The following is a 17,362-nucleotide window of genomic DNA, read 5'->3' on the forward strand; positions in this document are numbered from 1 at the left end:
ATCAAAGGCTAATTCTTTACATATTAGTGAAGCAGATTGTGGCATTATACATGGGATGTATATTTTCCACATTAGGTCTCCTCAACCCCAGGACATTCAATATTTGATAGACTAGTCTAAGAGGCAGTCTTTTTTTAAAAAAAGACTCTTCCTTCAAGATCGGTGGAGGGTTTAAGGATCATATGGTAATGTTAGCTCGGAACAATTTACTGTCATATGGAAGTTTAATGAAAGACTTTGTCAGCCAGGTTAACATTTGTCTTATGAGACTGAAATGTAGTTCCTTTACAAGCAAGTTTACAAGCAAGAAAATCCCACTTCAATATTTCTACTATAGCAGCCACCAGTTTTCACTTCAGTGTTTTTAGAGTGTACAGAGTAAAGAATTGGAGCTGTCCAACAGAATAGTTTGTACATTCTCTTCCTCCTCTGAAGAGTTTTAAAAGGGATTTTAGACCTTGATGGCGAGAATCCCAAAACAAGAGTAAAATGAATTTATTTTATTGCAAACAAACGTCTAAAGTTAAATTTCTCCACCTACTTTTTTAAAGAGAAAAAGGAATCAGCAGGCTAAGGAGATACACCCATTTGAGAATTGACATGATTAAAAATTAGATATAAAATGGGTGACTCACAGTTTCATTAGCTTACAAAAATGGTGGAGTAACTACTACAAGCACACTAGGTATACAGTATTTTGGGGGAAAAGGGATATACAGACACACAGCTAACTTCATATAGATCCCATTAGACAACTGGATTTACAACAAGTTTTGTTTAATAAGAAATGGGCAAAGCCAGCTTCTTTTCAGAATCAAAATGCAGAACAAATGGAAAAGAATTCATGGTGTTGTACCTTCACAAGTTTGAGCCTTCACAATTAATGCAACCAAGTTTTACACTTTAAGAGCTCTTCTACATGCACTCCACCTTCACTATTTAGCTCCAGGTTTCCTCTTTGCACCCAGTTTTGCTGAACTCCAATGTTATAAAACCTTTCTAGTTATTGCCAGAAACTTTTGCTTTCCCACTCCCTCTACCCAGAAACCACATAGAGAGGATGGAGTGTAATACAAGCATTACATAGTCATGATATTCATGAGGGCCACTATGAGCCTCCACATGAATCTGGTTGCTAACATTTCTATTCAATTGTGACAATGACTCACGACTGTTTCCTAGAAATTGGGGGAGGGAGGAAAAAGGAGAAAATTCTTTAATAAAAAGACACCAGATACAAAGCAACGTTTTACTTTTGTTGTGGTAAAAAAAAAAGTCACATTTTACAGATAAAATGTAGAATCCTGAAATACTGACACATTCTCTTATCGTGCACAATGCTGAGGTTCTCTTACGAATCACTTTAAAACTGCAATTAAAAATGTACAAAAAAAAGAAAAAGAAAAAAAATCAACCCACAAAGCTTCTAAAAAAGGAACCCGCAGGCACTTCCTCTTGTGGAATGTTTAAAAAGTTAGCCTACTAAAGAAAAACAGTCGACTTCTTGTGAAGGTTTTGGAGAAATATGTATCAGTTCGTTTATTTGGGTATTCAATAATATCCTTGGTGATAATGCTGACTCCATGGCTTCTGACCCCAGAATTGCTGCAATAAATGGGATAAATAATTAATTTTGAATTGTAACCAGACATTACTCACAGCTCACTTTCCTACATTAAAAATATTTACAAGGAAATTAGACGACACCTAACTAAACAGGGAAGATTAACAACTTTTCAGTTAGCAGTAATATCTGAAATGTGTAAGAAACAGGAAGTTTCATATTGTTTAATGTAATGCCATACTGAGAAGAAATCAAATATACTGACAGACATTATAACCAATAAGCCACAGCTGAAATGCAAGATATCCTAGACTTTGAGACAACTTTGCACAGCATTTTCACACATGTAAATGAGCCAATTCCTAAGGACTTAAAGAAAAGTCTCAGAGGTTACTTACACCCTGCTGCCACTGGTTGTAGCCCTGAGATTGGTTTTTGTAGCCACGATTATTTCCCCTTCCTCTGAAATTCTGTAACAAGAAGGTGTTTTAGAACACTACTGCATCTGTTGTAGGCCACATTCCAGAAGGGTATGCATGAGAATCCAAGACTTACCAATGCACCTGTCATGGTACAAACCTTGTAAAGACACTGAAAAGCTCTTAAAATGCTTACATTTCTCTCCATTGTTTCAGAGATTTATATTTGGTGAGGGTTTCGGATTGGATAGGTTTCATAAGCCAGTAGTTCTCAAACTGCTGCTGCTGCTGGTCTGAAGAACTGACTAATCCAGTTTTGACTCGTTTCCAGCTGGCTAATTCTATTAAGACAACTATAAATATAAATAATGCTCCCATTCTTTCATGTAAGCAACTGTTGCAGTCACCACAAGGCTATTATGTGATCAGACAAAGATATGGTTCATTTAATAATGAATGAATGAATGAGAGAAAAGGTGGTGCACAGAGTTTGGGATACAAGCCACACTATGGAAGTGTGGAATTTTCACTATATTGGAAGAAATGCAGCATTCTGGCTTAACGTCAGTGTTTGGGAAGTTTGTCAAGTCAGTCTATTAGCTTGGGCTCCATCTGCTGGCTCTTTGACAGTCGAGATAATCCAACCTAACTTTTGAATGTCTCTACTGAAATTTGTCCATTAGAAAGAGTGGCAATTAAGTTCCTGGTGCTGTTCAGATCCCAAACAGCTATTAGGAGATCCTCAAAATACTTATGGAATATGATGTCTAGATGAGGAAGTTTCAGCTTGAACACCTGTTCTTTTGCTTTTCAGTTAGCATTTCATTAATATATTACAAGAATATCTGGATGACTTACTACAGCCAGACAATAGATATTGCTATTTGCCATTTGGAATAACCAAGGAACCAATGCTTTCACTACTTATCCTCACTAACCTGCCTAAATGAATGCACTGTGCTTAACTGATGTATCATGCACTAGATCAGCCCCAAAAATTGGGATACATTTGTCCTCCCACATCATACAAGTGACATAGCCAGTCATAAGAGGGCCCATGGCCACCCCTAAACTGTGTACACTTTCGGTTGTAGTGCTTGAAGCAGTTAAAATTTGTATTTCCTTTTTGCACCCCTTTTCTTACTAAAAAGTTACTCCTTCAGTTACATTTCACTTTACTTGCAATAATGTGAGGGGAGCCTTGCATATCTGTACATCTCGGGAGCTACCAGGGACTGTGAAACATGGAACACATTCCCTACTGTTATTTTTCAAGTCTTGGTAGTCTGGATATGGTAGCTCCTGTAGTTTTGAGCCTACATATGCCTCCAAATATTCCATAAAACAAGTACATTCATTTACTGGGTTACTGCTATTAAAGTTGTGAAAATGCTTTCTCAGTTATGTACGTTTTCAGGAACATTTTACACAGGTGCTGTCCCTTTCACTTAACAATTCTATGTCAACATTTCTATTAAATCAGTTAACTGTTACCTTTCCTCCTCAGGTGTGGCAGGGGCACACAAGCAATGAACTGCCTTAACTGCTGTTGGGCACCAAAGAACTAGCGGTGGAAGAGCGGATAGTGAAGCGCTTAGACTAGTGCTTCTAGCTTTCACAACAACACACGGAAAAAATCTTGTGGGAACATAATGAAAAATTCTGCTGCAGTGCGCTTAGACTGCAAAAACAAGAGCTCTAAATTTCTGATTTAACAGGAGCAAGCAAAGGTGTAAAGTCTTGCCAATTATACCAGAGGCATTAGCTCTAAGCACATTTAATAAAGGTTTGGTACCATGTGTATTAGCAAGCATTCTAGATGCTTGCACCAATATTAAAGTAGACAGGCCTTTTAACACAAAAACTCACCATACCACTATCAAAGGAGAGTTGTTTTTAAAACTGTGAATCAACATGCTTCAACCTGCAAATTTGTAAATTACTACTGTAACCTTTCAAGTAAGAAGTTGCCTTAAATACCTGGTAAGTCAGCTTTAGCACACCTACAGAATGCATTACCTACCTGGTTGTAATTCCCCCTGTTGGGCATTCCACCTCTGTTATAGTTTCCTCTGTTTGAGTAACCACCTCTGCTTGGAAAGACAGGACCACGAGGATATGGATAGCCAATTGCCCCACTGCCACCACCGCCACCGCCACCTCCTCTCTGAGGCATATTGCCACCTCTCCTGTTGTATCCACCACGGTTCCCTGGGACTGTGGAAAGAAAAAATAAAAAACATGCATTTGTTTGACAGCTCTTTCTTATATGAAAACTATTGTCTGATATAGCTGACATATCTCAAATCCTATGTTTTACACCTACTACATTTTTAAGGAGGATTTGTTTTGCCTAATGGATTTGGATTTCAAGCCCACTGGCTTCAAATGAAAAAGAATGCCTGAATAGGAAATTTCTGATCTAACGGATTAAAACATCAATGTAGTACAAAACCAAAACACCAAATCCAAATGTGAAAATTCAGAAGCAGTGCCCTTGACAAGCCATATGACTACAGTATAGGATCTCTAGTTCCCTCTAAATTATGGACTAATGTAAGTTAGTTAGCAAACTCTTTTTTAAATGCCTTGACTTCCTCTTCAAGTGTATCTGGAGTTGGAGTTGAAGTCAAGCTTTCCCCAGCATAAAGGTAATGAAACAGCTACAGTCAAAGGTTAACACCAAAGCCAGAAACGCCTATAAAGTTAACAGGTCTGTTTCTAGGCCTACCTCCTCCTCTGAAGTTGCCACGCATGTTGAATCCTCCACGTCCTCTCTGGCCACCTCTGTTAAACTGATTTTTACCACTTTTTTTGTTACTCTTCTTCGAGCCAGTGTTCTGTTTCTTTTCAGGAGGAAGAGATTTTTTACTTTCTTCTTTATATTGTTCCAAGAGCTTCTCAGCCTCCTCTTTCTGTAATTCTACATAGGTTATTTCATCAAAACATTCTGCTACCTCCGGCAGTGTGAAGTTTCCTATAAAGGAGAAAACCCTGGATGTTCAGAATACCCATTCAGATACAATAAAACCCTTTACTCACTCCTCCTACAACAGCAGGGACAAAATTCCAGAAACCGAATCACTGAATATGAAGACAAAACTGAGGAGTGGTAAGTGAAGCAAACAGTCCACCAAGAAGTTGCTAACACTATCCAAAGCTAGAAAATATTCTGCCTATTAATTTTTTGAACCCTGCACTCAGAGCAAAACATCAATGTCTGCCAAGCATGTTTAATGTTTTTTTTAATAGGGCACTTTATGCCACGACAGCTTTGTGCATCTGCATGGAGCATATCAGCATGACTGAGTAGTGTTAAGGACTGCAGCAGAGGGAACACACAATATAGTGTTGTCTTACAAAGCTATGATAGTCTTCCAGTTTCTAGGTTTTAGTGTAACTGTTTTAAGGTAAGCAAATTTGAATTCTAAAAATTTACATTATCCCTTTAAACAGATACTCAACATCCTAAAACACAGTATAGGATTATGTTCCATGCCTTTCATTTTGAGAACTGCATGCTCTGGAAGATCTTTTCCCTCCACCTCTGCCTTCTTTTGTGTTCTTTGCTTGTAGTCTTCATCTTTTGGGCAAACAACAACTGCTTTGCGCTGGAAGCCTGCAAACAGGCACATTTTTCTCCTCTGCGCAGCTGCAGACACATTTGTCTGAAAAAAATGCAGTAACTTACTACACGTAGCTGTCATTGTCAGAACTAAAGGAAGTTAAACTTATGGTGTATAAATTTCATCTCTACAAGAGCTTGCAATGACTTTTACATGTAAGTGGAAGGAAAGATGTAGCATGGTGCAACTTTACAAAATCTTACTCTCTTTGGATGTGAACACTATTTCCCTCAACACCCCACAATTTTGGAAAAATTGTAGATATATGAAGTGATTAAAAATGCTTGTCGTACAGTTCAACCTTTGGCCTCCTCAATGAGGTAAGCAGGAAAAGTAGTAGAGCACAACAGCTGCTAGATTCTAAACCTGAATCCCACTTAGTTATTTCCATTCTAATTTAAAATTAATTTCATACTCTGTAGCTTATACCTGATCCAAAATGAAGTTCCGCTTCTTACGAGCGGCAATCTCAATGAACTTGCCAAGACACTGCGGAGCTCTCTGCAACAGTGTGTTAAGTTTTCCAGTGTCAGCCATCTGCCTCTTAAAACCTGCAACCTACAGAAACATATTTTCCAAAGTTATAGTAGTACTGATCCGGTTGCTGACCTATTCCTTTGTTAAGTGCTTTTATCTGACATTGAAGGCTTAATTTTTTTAAGCCAAGTGAAGCCCTCAAAACTCATTTGAATTGGTGTTCTTAACATCATCCCACAAAAGGAATGTTAATTCTTTAAAAAGTCTGCTGTGGCAAGAGAGCAATCTCTCTCTTTATAATCACCACAGACATCATGCAAAAGCAATAACTACTACATTAAAATCCATGTCAGAATTTAGAGGTGTACCCATCCTCAAAAAGCAATACAGGATTAGAACAAAAATACACAGACATTTCATAACTAGCAGGTCAACCAAAGAAATCTGATTTCTACTAAGAACATATACTACATAAAGGTTTAGAAGCCTGCTGTAATTCATGCTATATTTACTTTGTTTAGTCAAAATTCCTTAAGTCTCCCAAAACCCAAGGAACTATTCAATACTTTGTGAACTTAAGCATCAAATAAACAATATGGGGATGAAAAAAATCCAAGTAACCTTTCAACTTTTATAAGTCTACTGACAGACCTCAGTCCTGCTACTACTTACCATCATTTTGTCCATAATAGTATTTGTTCCAAGGATATTGTATTTTCCAGGGTTTTCTGCTGCATGTTTGGAAACCCATGTCGTCTTCCCAGCTCCAGGCAAGCCAATCATCATTACCACCTATTATGACACAGTTTAGATGTTATAGTTTAAGTGAAAAGCCAAATATAGAAGCTGTGCTAACTGGCAGCTTATCAAAAAATGCTGCCATATTATGCCAATTATTGCTTTAATTGGTTCATTTAGTTAAAATATGGAGAAACTTCAGAACGGGTCCAAACAAACTGGTAAACTTCATAGAATGGCCAATCTCAAAAACGTAACCACTTTAAACATCATAAGTTACCCGTTTTAAGAACTAACATCCACACAGATGGCCAAAATGAGTTGTGTAGTAAAATTTTCAATATGCTTTAAAAAACATCACACTTACTTCACAGTCTCTCTTTTGTTCAGGTCCCTTTGGTCCTCTAACCCGATCTTCTAATGGAACCTTCTGGATGAAGCTATACTCTTCAGGTACGGGAAAGTAGGGTTCATCCTTCTGACCAAAGTTGAATTCAATTGCACAGTTATGGCAGAGAACATGTGGGAAGAGTGGTCGCCCATCAAGAACTTCCTTACTGATTTTGAATGCAACACCAAGATCCTGCCCATTCTTGGAATATGAGAGTTCCACTTCATCGCCTTCAAAATTCTGTTAATATATGAAACTAGTTTAACTTGCACTAGTATAAAGACCAAATTAGTAGGAACCCAAGTACTCCGTATATAATCACTTCAAGTTTCCTTTTATCAAGACTTCATGATGGAATCTCAGTTTCCATCTTTTGTCCGCAATACAAGTAACCAAACTTAATCTTATTTAAGGTTTTGCTAGACATAAGAAAAATGCAGCCCTTAAGATAAACGTAGATAAAAGTTATCAAACTTTGTATAATGTAAATGTCTTCCATACAGAAAATGGCTTTAACTCAGTTAAACAAGCATCAAGTAATGTACCAACACTAAGAAAATTAACCAGAATGTTTAAGATAAACGTATCTTGCTCCATTTTTTTTGGAATCAGGTCAGCCCTTCCCACATAACTAAGCCAGAAAATTCAAGTTTCAAAAACACAGAAATAGTGGAAAACTTACAGCAAAACACGCAATCACATCATTTTCATCAAACTTCTCACCAAAGTCTTCAGTCTCACAATTGCATGTCTTTATTGCTTTTAGAGAATATCCATAAGAAAATTCTTCTTCACCTGGTGAAAGACAAGACAACTTAGAGGAAAGCTACAGCGACTAGCTACAATCTTGCGTTCTAGCTTACTTACTTTAAAACATTCTAAAAAAAAAAGTTTATATTCATTCAAACCAATAGTGCTGTGTCTCATTTTGCAGGTGCTTCACCGCAGGCTATTATCTAGTAGGCATTCCAAAATAAGAGGAAAAAAAATGCAGCTAGACATCAAAACAAAGAAATCAGATATTCCAAATTACTCAAAGTCTGTCCTTCAGCATTGTTTTAAAATATTTCTAGTCTTAAAAAAAATTTACACCATAGATTTTATTACATCCTTGAAGTTCTTGACCTTCTCTATTCGCTCCAGGTACTATAGCTCATTACTGAATTCTACCTTACGAACTGTAAAAATGGACTACATCTTTAGTTTTTAAAAACATATTTGACTTTTACTGAAACGAATTAGGTGGCAGCTAAGAACTCTTTTAGAAGGAGCCAATACCATCACCAGATACTGCTCCAGATTACCATTTGTTCAATAGTGAACATTTCAACAAGCACAGTAGACACAGGTATTAAAACTGGATCTTAAATTCTGAAGAATTGTTTGTGCACCAGCACACCTTTAAAAATATTAGTTTACAGCTGCTGCAGCAGAAACAGATGGGAACTCAAACATTATCTACAAAGATGGCACCTCACTAACAATGGTGGGTGTTTAAATATTTAGACAGCAGAATACTAGAAGAATAATTTCCTTTCATCCAGCAGAGTATTCTTCCCTCCTGCCCACTTTCAAAAGTGAAATAATTTTGGCAGAAACATCACAATTCTTTATCTTCCTATTAATAATTCTGAGTGTAATATCTGTGTTTCTTTCTCTGGACTTGTGCCAAGATACTTAGCAATCTGCTCTTCAAGACAGTCTTGTGCTGACGGCACACAGGTTATATGCAGAGCAAAGATTATACAGAATTATTCTACACAGCTGATGCTTTTTATCATTAAGAGGGAAGCACAGTTCTTGCAAAGTCAAGTAGCCCTTACATCTATAATATTCAAAAACCAGCTTGTTTTGGCTGAAGAAGTGTATCCTTTCAAAGCCACGGTCTTCACAGAATCACTTGATACAATGCCTATCTTAGTGTGGTTAAGAGGCATCACCAACAGCAAAAAAGCCTACACAGATTCAGTTACTCCATAAGAAGTAAAGCAGTCATCAAAAACAGGCTGAATGCCTTTTAGATAAGTTTAAGTAATACTGACTGACATATTTTGAAGTCTTACCAAGCAACATTCCACTTGTACTCAGTGACCAGCCAACCCGCACTTCATGAATGTCAATGTCTTTTGTATACAGATGTTTAACAGGAATCTTCTCTGTAACCTGTTTTTAAACAAAAATTGATAAAGTGAAATGAAATATCAGGTTCAAACAAGACAAATTACTGAAGGAAATATTTTGAAGCCTGTATTAAGAGGTGATGCAAAATATTAAGTATGAATAGGAGCATACCACATTTTCAGGTATGGGGGGGGGGAGGGGAGAAGGGGAGGGTTGAAGTGGGGAAAGAGTGAAGTAGTCTTGAGTTAAAACTTTCTGGAACTACAAGTCAGCTACCAAGTACTTATATCTTCTGGCTAAGGACGTAAAGGTGCGTGTGACTTCAAGGAGCTTTGTTTATGGGGAGGTTGGGGCATTTGAAGTACAAGGAGCCCTTTTAACTTTAAAATGAGTATTATGTTGAATACACACACACACTCGACTCTTCTGTATGGTAATATGTCAGTACTCTGCGTGCATGAGAGTGAACTAACATTACTCTAGCCAATACGGTACAGATTGAAGTGCAGTATTACATGAAGAAATAAAGCCAGTGTTTTGATACAACAAAACACTGTTTTAGTGATACAAGGACAGTTTAAAGCTTAACAATATTTCTTTTATAGCAAGCGACTAATAGGCAAATGTTATCAACTTTTGCAGAACCTAGTCTTTGTTTAAAGACATATTATTTTTATGATTACAAAGAAAAAAAACAAACACCCTTAAGTCCCCATAAATGGGTAGACAGCTAGCTGCCATATGTTTGCTGCTGCTCAGAGCTTTGCCAAGCTGTATCAAGTGAAAACCAACTAGAATCCTGTGCTCTTCAAAATCATAAGCAGAATGACACTGACTTGAAGACAGACAAGACAATTGGAGCTGCAGCAGTAATGGCAATGGCAGCAGGCACCAAGAATAATTCATTAAGGGAACCTGGGTAAAAGGAGATACCCACCCACCCTTGCAGGAGTCCGGAGGCCTAAGGGCATTGGATGAAAGGAGAACAAAAAGCCACTAGAATTGTGCCTGGGGTGCATACACAGAAAAGGCTTAAGAATTTAAGACATAAGCTGGAAGCAGTGAGCCAAGACAAGGACCAGCACCTGCTGGTAACTTCAGCACCCACCCCTTTCCCAGCAGGTGGGAGGTGCTGGCTTTGTACATGGTTCTGGACCATCTACAGCACTGCTGCTTCTTTCCCCTTCCCACTCTGATCAATGCTGGCTTCAGCTAGGAGATGGAGTCCTGACTATTAGTTGTCTGGTAAAGTTACCAACTCCTGTGGCAGGCATAGATGACTGGGTATGGCCAGGAATGAGACTGCTGGGTTAAACTACAATTAAATACAGTACCATTTTATTCCTTCAGACTGTAGGTGGCATGAAGCGCAATCCTCTTATCTTGGCTAGTTGGCGTTAGGTAAGTTTTTCCAAGCCTTGTTTATAGCTATAGGATTCATATGTAAATCTCTGCATTTTGTAGACTCTTTGTATAAAAGGAAGTCATTTTGCCAGTTAAGTTATTTTTCATGTTTTAAACAAACAATTTTCTCTATGGACCAGAGGAACAATTTAAAAATCCCTATGCTCTGGATTTATCCCATCTGATCTAGCTACAACTGAATGGAATTATATTTTTGTAAAATTCCAGCTATACCAAGATGAGCAATAATTAAAGTCTTTACACATGCTCAAGATTATTCCCCACTAAAACAGTAATAATAGGATTTACCTTCATTTCAAAGCAGACTTTGCCTGTAGAAACTCCATAGGAGGCTCTCCCTCCAGCCCAGAGAAAGGCAAAACTTTCCATGGTCAGAGAGGAAGCACTAAAACGGTCTCTTGAGATTTTAAAATGTAGGTCGCAGTTATCTGTCAATATAATAAAAATCATACTGTTTACTGCTTTTCATATGATGTCTGAAATTTAAACAGATTAGTTTAAAACAAATGTTGGGCACTTAAATAGGTGATCTGACTTTCAGAAGTGCCAAGCTGTTGATTACAAGTGGTCTTAGCACTCATGAAAGTAAGCCAATTATTTGGATGCCCGGATATGGCCTTCGGTGTAACTTTCGGCACTCATGCTAAAAAGTTTCGGCATACACCTTTAAGTTACAATTAACTTCAGAAAGTTCTCAGTATTGTTTTCAGTATTTAACTTATTCAGTAAGTTATTCCATATGAGGCATGACTGGAACACAGCTCTCCTGCTGCTGGATATGGACACTTCGATAAGCCAACTGGTTTGCTGAATATTGGTGGTTCTTTCCCAGCTCAAGGTTTCAGACAGCTGATCAACTAGAAAGTCCTGAGGAAGCCCGATGAGTGTTATGAATCAGTTTTACACATTTATTGATGTTTCCCAATTTCCTATAAAAACCTGTTGCTAGTGAGTCTACACATCACCGCTTAAAGTTTATTTCTATTTACCATATGGTGTAACAAAGTTAACTGTTTACAGGCAGACATCAAAAATAGCCTTAAACACAGATAGGTGCTAACGGTTTATACAACAATATTAAGATACAAACGGAGTACCAAAAGCTATATGTGGTGTGTGTGTGTGTGATTGGCTTGAAATTAAGATGGCTACTTGTTAGTAATGTAGACAATTAAAATAAAATACTCCAAATCAGATATAGGTAGCTTACACAGGGAGAGCATAGCAGGAGATTATCCTTCAAAATGAGAAAAAAGTACCACATGGGGGGGGGGGGGGGAAGGGAGGAGGAGAGAGAGAGACACAAACAAAACACCACCCTGGTGCACAGTTGGAACCTCAGTCCCAAAGAGGATGTCAAAACTGAAGCCAGTAACACCATGGAAGCCTCTTGAGGGCAAAAACAGCAGATCTTAAGCCATAACAAACCAATGTAACATGGGGATGCGAGGTGTGGGATGCAGCCCTTGAAGTGCCCAAGAATGTACTAGAAACCACAGCCACGCTGAAATTTAGCGAACAATATATTATCCTGCCCATGTATAAGACTTGCCTTCCCCACTTCTAATTAGAACAGCACATAAGATTTAAAAGTTAACAGTAACCAGTCTATGCACACACAAAGGAACTGTACTGTTTTACATGCTGCATCTTGTGATAGTCTTAAAACTAAGAAGTCTCAACAGTACACATATACTTTAGGTCTAAGATTTAAGGTGCTTAGTATTATCAGAATTCTCGGTTTGTATGGAATGACCCTGTTTACCACCACAATGTTTGCAACTGAAATTTATTTTGTACTACTAATAAATACTTTCATCCACAGTTCTCAGAACACTTCCGATACCCTCCACACATTATTGCATACAAACCAGAAAGTGAAACTGATTAGAGATAAGCTTGCATAGTTCTGCTTACCTGTTTTATAAAAACATTTAAAATTTAAAGAAAAGTTAACATCCCTTTGTATGGAAGTATCAGGAATATATAATCTGGATCAATGTTGCCCAGAGGCTGACACAAGTAGAAATATAATGTAATCTAAAAAAACTGGTGGACTCTAGGAAATACAGGCCACCAATGCACATGTAGTGTTTCCTCACACCACTGGTCATATTAAGTTGACATCTGTGTAAAATGACTGGACTTCAGTGGCATAACTACTTGTGTTCAAGAAAACTAAACCACTACTAGTGGTACAATAAAGCCACAGCTATTATTTAGGCACTCTGAAAGTTCTATCATTAAAAAACAGCTGCTTACGACTAGCAGTTTTCAATTAAGAATGAAATCCAGTCTATCAAGAAACACTATCAAACTGAATTAACTGCTAGCACTTTCCAAAAAATAAATAAAATTATAAGTTTCATAAACTACACCTAATCCATACTGTCTGTTGAGGTGACTGTGAATCCACATTTTCCCAGTTTTAAAAAGTTCTCCACAAAGAGCAGAAACTGATGATAAAATGATGTCAAAATACGCAGAGCAAACAAGCTGAAATATGAAACATTTCTATACTTTCAGCTATAGTAATCATAGGCCTGGTCTACACTGGGGAGGGGGAAGGGGGGGAAAATCGATATAAGATACGCAACTTCAGCTATGAGAATAGCGTAGCTGAAGTAGACGTATCTTAGAATCACTTACTTTGCGTCCTCGCGGCGCGGGATCGACGGCCGCCGCTCCCCCGTCGACTCCGCTTCCACCTTTCGCCCTGGTGGAGTTCCGGAGTCGACAGAGCAATCGGGGATCGATTTATCGTGTCTACACTAGATGCGATAAATCGATCCCTGATAGAGCGATCACTACCCGCAGATCTGGCAGGTAGTGTAGACTTGGCCTTAGCATTACGTGTAAACTACTACTATGTATGCTACTTTTAGACAAGTGTGATCTCAACTGTTCTCCCTTTAATGAAAGTGAAAGATATAATTTGCAGCTGTCTAACAGACTGGATAAGGTTTCTTTTTAAATTGACACAGTAACTATCCATTGGGTCAAGGCACTGTAGAAAATATGGTACTGCTTTACACAGAGACCATTAAACGCTAGTGACATATCTGGAAAAACTAATCCCCCCGCCCCTCCCCCCCCCACACTTTACCCTTAGTGGCAGCACCAAGGGCTCACAAGTTGGTAATTCTCTCCCCTTTACAAATTTACTACTCTGCATAAGTCAATCACATACATGGTTGGAACTGGACATACTAGTGCTCAACCAATTCTGAGTCTAATGTACAGCTGACATTACAAATGACTGATAGGTAAGACTTTACAGCTGTACAAGGTTTGTACACAAGTGGGTAAGAATTCTCAATGCATACCAACACATTTCTACTTTGCACTGATGACTGACAACCAATTAGAAATCAACTAATGGTTTGTTCTAACTTATTAATATCAACGCAAAGACTGCTCGTTGCAGAATACGGCCTAAGCGAACTAAAAAGCAGGGTTACTTCATCACAATATGTACTCTCTTATCACTTATCTTAATCTTTTTAATTGAGGTAAGCTGCCTCTTCCCTCTAAGTTAGAATGGCTGTACAGTATAACAGAGCCTGTATGTACCATTTCATAATCAAGTTCTCAAAATAAACCAGCCCACTGAGTTTCTTTCCACTTCATTTATGCCTTCTCCCAATTTTGAATCTCATTTGGGAACACCTGTCAGTAACTGGTGAACATTTTGGAAAAATCTTAGTTACAGATCTGATGTATCCCTTTGCAATATACATCCTGAAACCCCTCCCCCCATTCCCTAGTTCACCAGCAAAACCAGGGATGATATTTTTAAAAAAAAAAAGTTTTAAAAAAGCACCATACAGGGAATAAAACCAAGTAAAGCCTTTCTGTCTCTCTTCATATATCATAAAAAGCAGAAAAATGGCACAAGCCAATTCTGAAGTCCTTCACAGGTCACTTTTACTGATGAGAGTCAACCTGCATGTTCCTACTACAGTTCGGCAAGCTAGTTTTAAAAAATAAGGGGGAGGAGGGGTGTGAAGAGGAGGACAGGGAATTTGTCACTAGAGTCAAAAAACAGAAATACTTACAAGTATCAAGACAGACCATTGTGTCATCAAACTGTTCATCTTCCTCTTCAACGGGTGGTTGAGGAGATTTGGCCCTAAAAACCAACGTAATAAATTTTCCTTAATAGTGGTTTTTACAAAGTGTAATTAATACCTAACTTTTAGTGCTTTTCATTGATAGACCTCTAATATTATTTAGTGGTTTGAAGTTTCTCTACCTGCTGTACTTGTTTTCCTCAATGTATTCAAAATATCCCCGGCCATGGTCTTCACGTGGTCTCTTCACACCTCTCTTTTTATCACCAGCTTTTTGTTGTTCTGTTTTAGTATCTCCTACAGAAAGTAATTTAAATGAAAAATATGTTTAAGGTAGGTCCTGTTGAGAAATGCATTTTAATTTGTACAAGTTAGTATTTCCTTAAATGTTAGGTTTCAAATTAAAATTTAAGAGCACACCACCTAGCTGCCAGAAAATTATGCGTCCTGCATAGAGATCTCTTAAAATTATTTTAAAAAAAAAATAAAAAAAAAAAATGCAGAGTTGTCCTAGCTGCAGCACTAAGCTTCTAACAATGATGTGGTCCGAAAATTACTTCATGAATTGTCAGATCTGTTAAAAAAAAGTGGCAAGAATAATATGAGCTCATTTATACTGTCCCTGCACAGAGACGACACCTGCTGGGTTCAGGGCCCAGGAAAGTTAAGCAGCTAAGAGACCAGTAACTCATTGCATTCAATAGATCATTTACATCCTCCTTCCCCCTCCCCCACCCCGTAGGGCACACTGGAGCTGCGCACAAGGGCACTACGGAACTGCAGCGCCTCCCTTTCCGCCTGGCCCGGCGCAGCTTGGCGGCGGGGGCCGCTCCGCATGGGGCCTGGCCGCAGGGAAGGGGATTCCGCCTCCATTGTACCCAGCGTTCCAAAAGCGCGATCCCGAAGACCAGCCAGGCCGGAAGCAACGTCACGCCGCGAAGCGTTCGTTTGCACAATACAGCGCGCCCCAGCGGCCCCTCCGGAACCGCCCCTCCCCCACGGCGCGGCAACCCCTTCCCCCTCGACCCCCCGCCGCGCTCGCAGACTGGCGCAACGGTCCCGCGCAACCACCCCACCTGCCCGAGACCCCCGCCCCCAGCGCGGGGCCCGGCGCATCCGCCGCAGGGAGACATGCGGCGGAGATGGGGGGGGTGGGGGGGGCGAATCCCGACCCCTCACCCCCCCCATCGCCGGCGGGGAAGGCCCCGGATCTCGTGCTAAACTACGAATCCCTCACCCCGGAAACCACCCCCCCTCCCCCGGCCCCTCAGCCCCGGGGAGGCCGCTGCGGCCCGGCCACGCACTCACCCCCGACTGCCTGGGGCCCGGGGCGGCCGCCTCCGCCGCCGCCTTCCGCTTTCTTCTTGTCCTGCTGCTGCTGCGGCTGGTACTTGGCGGGGGCCGCCGGGCCGGCAGCAGCCGTTGCCGGGGGTCCCGAGGCGCCGCTTTTACCGGGCGCCTCCTTGGCGGGCACCCGCTGCTGGGGCTGCAGGAGCGGCGGCGGCTGCTGCTGCTGTGGGGGCTGCTGCTCCCCGTGCCCGTTGGCGTCGCCGGCCGCGGCCTCCTCCTCGTCGGCGAGCTCGTCCTCCCCCTCCTGGAAGCCCTGGTCGTCTCCGTTCTCATCCTCCTCTTCCTCCTCCTCCGAGCCGGCCGCCTCCTCCTCCATCGGGCCGCCCCCGGCCCCCGCCCGCTCGCCGTTCTCCTCGCCCAGCTCCATGGCGTCGCCATCGGCCGCCTCCATCCCCTCCTCGTCGTCGTCCTCGGCGGTGGAGGCCGCGGCCTGGTCGGGGCCTCCCTCCTGGCCGATCTCGGCCGCCTCCCCCTCCATGCTGCCGTTGCCGGGCTCGGCGGCGCTGCTGGCGGGGCCTCCCCCGCCAGCCTCCTCTTGGTCTAGCGCGGCCTGGAGCCGCTCCATGAGATCGGCCTTGAGGCCCTTGTCGGAGAGACGCCGCTTTTTCAGCTCCTCCTTCAGCTCCGACACCTTCAGCTTCTTCACGTTGACGGGCGAGCAGCTCATGGCGGCGGCGCGGTGCCTGGCGGCGCTGGGCTCGGTCGGGCGGCGGCGCTGGGTCGAGGCCCCGGTGGGACGCGGGTGGGTGGGTGGCGCGGCTGGTTCGTGCGGCTGCGGCAGCTGCAGAGCGGACCCGCCTGGCGCCAAATCCTTTCACCGAGCTCGCGAGGGAGAGACGCGCCTCGCGGGGCCGAGCACGCAGCTCTGCCTGCCCCGCCCGCGCACGCAATATACCCCCTCCCTCCCCATTTACCGTAAGTGCCGCCGAGCGCCTCTCCAACCCCACTACCGTAAATACCCGCCCCAGCGCATTCAACCTTGCCAACCCCCAGCTTTTCCAGCGCCACAAAGGGGCAGGTATGAACCCTTCACGGGGCAGCAGGAACCCGACTAGTGCTCTTAGCAAAGAGCTACTGATGTTACTTGTGCCCGTACCACTGGCTGGGTATGACCTTGGGCAAGTCCCTTCCCTGCTCTGCTCTGTGCCTTGGCCCCCATCTGAAATATACAAAGGTAG

At 41.4% G+C, this 17,362-nt stretch overlaps 1 protein-coding gene across 1 annotated transcript; it reads right to left on the reverse strand.

The window, feature by feature from the left end:
* Positions 1–1,266: 1,266 nt before the first annotated feature.
* Positions 1,267–16,882, reverse strand: HNRNPU (heterogeneous nuclear ribonucleoprotein U). Its single transcript, XM_074948940.1, has 14 exons — positions 16,143–16,882; positions 15,017–15,131; positions 14,820–14,893; positions 11,050–11,189; positions 9,279–9,378; positions 7,898–8,010; positions 7,192–7,455; positions 6,759–6,878; positions 6,039–6,167; positions 5,483–5,651; positions 4,715–4,960; positions 4,007–4,200; positions 1,963–2,034; positions 1,267–1,605 (listed from the first exon to the last, which is right to left on the reverse strand). Exons 1-14 carry the CDS (start codon positions 16,849–16,851, stop codon positions 1,552–1,554), a joined length of 2,499 nt encoding a protein of 832 aa, XP_074805041.1. The 5' UTR covers positions 16,852–16,882; the 3' UTR covers positions 1,267–1,551.
* Between the last annotated feature and the right edge of the window lie 480 nt (positions 16,883–17,362).

Source organism: Natator depressus, chromosome 3 (genome assembly GCF_965152275.1).
Source record: "Natator depressus isolate rNatDep1 chromosome 3, rNatDep2.hap1, whole genome shotgun sequence".
NCBI lineage: Eukaryota > Metazoa > Chordata > Testudines > Cheloniidae > Natator > Natator depressus.

Bases quoted from the DNA above. Each gene is read 5' to 3' on its own strand.
- HNRNPU (XM_074948940.1), bottom strand. From the start codon at position 16,851: ATGAGCTGCTCGCCCGTCAACGTGAAGAAGCTGAAGGTGTCGGAGCTG. The intron at 6,168-6,758 runs GTAAGTAGTAGC...ATGTTTCTGTAG, and splicing joins CTATTATGGACAAAATGATG to GTTGCAGGTTTTAAGAGGCA. The intron at 4,201-4,714 runs GTAGGCCTAGAA...TTCTTTCCACAG, and splicing joins TGGCAACTTCAGAGGAGGAG to TCCCAGGGAACCGTGGTGGA.